Genomic DNA, 5,555 nt, shown 5'->3' on the forward strand with positions numbered 1-5,555 from the left:
GGCAGAATTAAAAGACAGCCAAACAAGACATTAGCGAAGAAAACAAACAATCAAAAAGGAGAAGCGAGAAAAAGCAAGCCCAACCCTGGTGACAAACACAAACACTGGAAAGACACCAAACAGACAATAAAGGAGAAAGTAAACAGGCAACAAATTCAAAACAAAAGGATAAAAACTGAGGACATATAAAAATTTTCCAACAGAATCGCTCAAAAAATGAGATAAAATAAAAATAAAATCACTGACCTACTATGCTTTAAAGTCGCCAAGTCAGTCATAAAAAAATCGCCCATCTCACTCGAAAAAACTCCAAATAGACTAAAATTCGCCCAGTTAACCCAAAATTCGCCCGGCTTGCCCCATATTCCCCCCAAATTAGCCCACCTTGCTCCCACACTCGCTTGGCTCGCCCCAAATACGCCCGGCTTGCCCAAAATTCGCCCAGCTTGTAAAAAAATTCGCCGGGAGAGCCCAAAATTCGCCCAGCACCCTAAACTCGCCCGAGAAGCCCAAAAATACCCCAGTCTACTAAAACTATCTATTTACCAAACCTAAAAATAGCCCAAAACTAGAAACAAACACCCATTCCGCAAACAACCCGCCCAGTTCGCTTAAAATTAGCCCATGATTTGTCCATACACCTAAAAATCGCCCCCAAACTCGCCCAACATCCAAAATCCCGCCCAACCCCGCGTCCCCGTAGCGAGGTCGTGGGCGCCATGGGGTGGTGCGGGCGGGTGTGGGCGGGGGTGACCAGGAGGAAGACCTTTGACCTCCCTGACCCCCGCCTCTCCCACCACCTGACCTGCTATGACCTCGCTTTTCTGGGTAGGTCAATTCTTTCTCACAATTGTGGTCTTTTTCCCCTTTCCTTTCTACTTCCATTCCTTCTCATCTATCTTACAGTTTCTCTCTCTCTCTCTCTCTCGTCACTGGCTCTCTTCCATTCTGTATCTTTCTGTATTTCTGTCTGTCGTCATATTCCTCCTTCCTTTCTTTATCTCTTCCTTCTCTCTCTCTCTCTCTCTCTCTCTCTCATTTTCCTCCTTCCTTTCTTTATCTCTTCCTTCTCCTCTGTCTTAAAGTTTCTCTCTCTCTCTCTCTCTCTCGCTTGTTTTGATCTTGCTTTCCTGGCTACGCTGTTTACCACGCTCTCTCTCCCCCTCTGTTTGTCTTTCCTCCACTCTTTTTCCTTACTATTTTTTCCTCCTTTCTCTTCCTTTGTTTCTCTTCGCCCCTCTCTCTCTCTCTCTCTCTCTCTCTCTCTCTCTCTCTCTCTCTCTCCCTCCCTCCCCCCTCTCTCTTTCTTCTCCCATTTTTCTTCCATTTTCCTCCTGTTTGTTTACCCCTCTCTCTCTCTCTCTCTCAAATTTACTGGTATCTAGTCATTAAAAATCCTCCACGTACACTGAACACTTTAGAACACTTTTGAACACCCTGAACAATCCAAAACACGCTGAACACTTTTGAACACTTCAGAAAACATTACAAACCTTTGAGAATCTTGAACATTTTGAAACACCCTGAACACTTTACAACACCCCAACAATTTAGGACACAAGGAACACATGAACACTTTTGAACACTGAGCACTTTTGAACAACTATAATTTTTGAACACTGAACACTTTTGAACACTGAGCGCTTTTAAACACTGAACCCTTCTGAACACTAAACACTTGAACACTGAATACTTTTGAACACTGAACACTTTTTAACACTGAACCCTTCTGAACATTGAACACACTTGAACAATGAACATTTTTGAACTCAACACTTCTGAACACTGAACACTTCTGAACACTGAACACACCTGAACACCGAAAACCTTTGAACACTGAACAATTCTGAACAATGAACACTTCTGACCACTAGAACATCTGAACAATAAGACAACTTCAGAACACCTTGAACATTTTTTGAACGACCTGACCAGCTTTAAAAACACATTGAAAAGTTTAAATGAACACTATTTTGAACACTATGAACATAAGAACATAGAACATGAAAGGCCAATTTAATAACCAGGCGAAATTTGATGGCACCCAGTCTAACCCAACTCAGTCTAACCTAACCTAACCTAATCTGACCTAAATTGACCTTATCTAGTGTAATTTAACCTAACTTCCTTGACCTAACCTTACCTACCTTAGTCTACCCTACCCTACCTAAGTATTAAACATGACTAAGCTGACCATGCTGTGACCCTGACCTTTGACCTTTCTCTGACCGACCTTTAACCTTTCTCTGACCCTGACCTTTGACTTTTCTCTAGGATCCTGACCCCTGACCTCTCTCTGTGACCCAAACCTTTGACCTTTCTCTGTGACCCTGACCTTTGACCTTTCTGTGACCCTGACCCTTGACCTTTCTCTGTGACCCTGACCTTTGACTGTTTGTTCTAAAAGGCAGACTCCCTTAATCCTTGCCTTACTCTGAATCCTTCCTCAAAATTTGGTCAAAAAAAAAAAAAAAAAAAGCTGACCTAGCCATACCTCAAAAACTACAAATCTACCCCTTGCCTGATCCTCAACACATCCACTGTATCTGGCTGGAAGCATAAAAAACTGTTTTATTTATTTTGTTCACTCACAGACACACGGGTTGAACTTTGACCTTGCTGTGACCTTGATCTTTGACTTCTGCAAATCAAATCCCTTCTCTCTTGCCTGACCATCAACCCTTCCACCAAGTTCAGTCTAACACAGATGAAAACGTTGATCTTGCTAGGACAAACTGACTCAGCCCTGTGACCTTGACCTCTGACCTAGTGCCTTAACCTTTGACCTACTGTTAAATAAAATAGGTCAACCATTCCACTTACCTTCAACCCTCCCACCAAGTATGGCTAAAATCGGATAAAAAACTGTCAGAATTAAATTTGCTCTCTCTCTCTCTCTCTCTCTCTCTCTCTCTCTCTCTCTCTCTCTCTCTCTCTCTCTCTATCACGAACACATATACCTTTGCGTAATAAGGTCCTCGTAATGAAGAGACTCAGGACAAAAGAACATAAATAAATAAAATAATAATAACAATGAAAATAAATATATAATTATGTATGGTAATTAATGGAGACGCTTCATGACTTAATCCTGAGTCATTCTGGAAACATTAATTAGGAGAATGGGGTATCAGCATGTTTAATGAGAGAGAGAGAGAGAGAGAGAGAGAGAGAGAGAGAGAGAGAGAGCGTGGGTGTTTGGCTGAGGGTATACTGTAACATAAATGTGTTGTTGGGATATACGAGCTTCACACACACACACACACACACACACACACACACACACACTAATGGTCGCCGGGCCTGTGGTTACTGCGCCTCGCTCACTCGTTATTTCTCTTCCTCCTACACACACACACACACACACACACACACACACACACACACAGTCCCCTTCTCTGTCATCTAATCACCTTTAATCGAACATACAACATGGTTTTGATAATGATGATGATGATAATGATGAATAATGTTGTTGTTGTTGTTGTCGTCGTCTCCATCCTCATATATATCCTCATTTATATTTTCCTAACTCATACTATTACTCTCCAGCCTTACACTGACTCGTATTCCACTTCCCAGAGATGTGGTGTGCTCAACCGACCCTGTTTTCTTTAATCCGGCGTAACTGCTGACTCCGCACACGGGTCACATTCGCCCCTATGAGGAATGCCTCTCTCTCTCTCTCTCTCTCTCTCTCTCTCTCGTGTGTGTGTGTGTGTGTGTGTGTGTGTGTGTGTGTGTGTGTGTGTGTGTGTGTGTGTGTGTGTAACGTGTACAGTCTGATCAAAATAAGCAGGTCTTGATTTTTAGCTCAGTTTGTTTATTTTTCTCTCTTAACTTTTTGCAATCCTTCTGGTCTTTCTGGAGATTGCAAGGTTTTTCATCTTATTAAACTAAACAATCTAATCCTCCTCAACCAAACACTAATCAACCAAGTCAAGATAATCAAGATCAACTCCATCCTTGTAACGATGTGTAGGGAAAAGGCTTAAATGCGTCTCCCTCTTAATTGGGTAGTTAGTGTTTGTTAATTGTCTTGTGCTAGTTCTATTAAGACTTCACCCTATCCCAACCCAGCAGAACCCGGAACTACCCCATCCCAACCCAACAGAACCCGGAACTGATCCCTATCTCTCACTCTTCTCCAGGCTTGAGCAGCTGCGTGGGCGTGGGCGGGTATGTGATGGTGGGCGTGGGCGTGCAGTGGGCGGGGATGGGCGTGGTGGTGTCCCTGCTCATCGCCGCACTCTCAGCGGCACTCACAGGTAAGCTGATAGATCGTTAGTGCCCAGGTGAGTATAAGAAAGAAAGAAAGAAAAGAAAGAATGAACGAATCAATTAAATATTAAGGTAAGATGCGACAGAGACAGGTGAGCAGAGAAAGAGAGAGATAGAGAGAGAGAGAGAGAGAGAGAGAGAGAGAATCAAAAAGTTATCAGGATTTCAATGACAAGTGGTGGAGAGGTAGGCACTGGGTCAAGAAAGATTTGATTAGATTTTGAGGTGGATCCATATTCGTATGACTACTACCATATTCAAGTGTTATTCAATCGCCACAACTCAGCATTCAAGATAGAAAAGATGGCAATTTTAGGACAAGTTAGAGCAAAATGGTGGAATAAGGCAGTACTACGGCTCTTCATTCTTTCCACAGCACTTCCTCGTGACTAGTACCATATTCAAGTGTTATTCTACCGCTACAACTCAGCATTCAAGAGGGAAAAGACGGCAATTTTAGGCCACGTTAGAGCAAAAAGAGTCTAGTCCTTACGCCTCGCCTACTGCCTTCCCTAAGTGTTATTGTCGCTCTGCCAACTGGGACGTTCTGCTGGCTCTGTGCGGCTCTGTATTATGATCTGGTGTTGTCCTTCCCTTCCTCCCCGGCAGCAAGTACAGTGCATTCACGGAAATTTCATCTGTGTGTTTGTGCTTTCTCTATCTTTATTTTCCTTTCTTTGCCTCTCTGTCTCTGTCGGTCTGCCTATATCTCAATTTTGCTCTCTCTATGTCTATCTGTCTGTCTCTCTCTTTCTCTGTCAGGCATATCCAAAACTAAATCGCTAAGAATGAGGTGCTAGGGAGCTTCCTTTCCCGACGAGTATATGAGCCTGGGAGACAAACTAATGAAAAACAATAAAGTAATATGGACTCTCATTTAATATATTCAAAATTCCACAGGTGTCAAGGATAATAATAAAAATAAAAATAATGATCTTTTCACCTAATTAGCAACAGGTAAATGAAAGGTTAGAGGTTATGATGGTAGTGACGTGTGTGTGGATGATGGAGGCTTGAGTGAGGGGTTCATTACGTATCTGATTGCTTTCACCTCGCGGAACTGGGTTAATAACGTAATTCTATGGCGTGGGATGCGATGTAACACACACACACACACACACACACACACACACACACACACAGACAGACAGACAGACACACACACACACACACACACACACACACACACACACACCTCTTATACCACCGCTCCCTCTCCCAAACACACACACACACCTTATACCACCGCCCTCTCTCTCCACTCCATTTGCTTT

The 5,555-nt window shown here is 43.0% G+C and overlaps 1 protein-coding gene across 1 annotated transcript in view; it reads left to right on the plus strand.

Annotated features, from left to right (window-relative positions):
- The first annotated feature begins 719 nt into the window (after positions 1-719).
- LOC145407236 (uncharacterized) overlaps positions 720-5,555 on the plus strand; it is a 54,739-nt gene continuing 49,903 nt past the window's right edge. The window contains exons 1-2 of the mRNA XM_080278271.1: positions 720-828; positions 4,152-4,268. Of these exons, the coding sequence (XP_080134397.1) occupies positions 720-828; positions 4,152-4,268 (226 nt within the window). The remainder of the gene's footprint in view (positions 829-4,151; positions 4,269-5,555) is intronic.

The sequence above is a fragment of the Coenobita brevimanus genome, chromosome 72 (genome assembly GCF_032717465.1).
Source record: "Coenobita brevimanus isolate Jiangsu-jjx chromosome 72, ASM3271746v2, whole genome shotgun sequence".
NCBI classification, from domain to species: domain Eukaryota; kingdom Metazoa; phylum Arthropoda; class Malacostraca; order Decapoda; family Coenobitidae; genus Coenobita; species Coenobita brevimanus.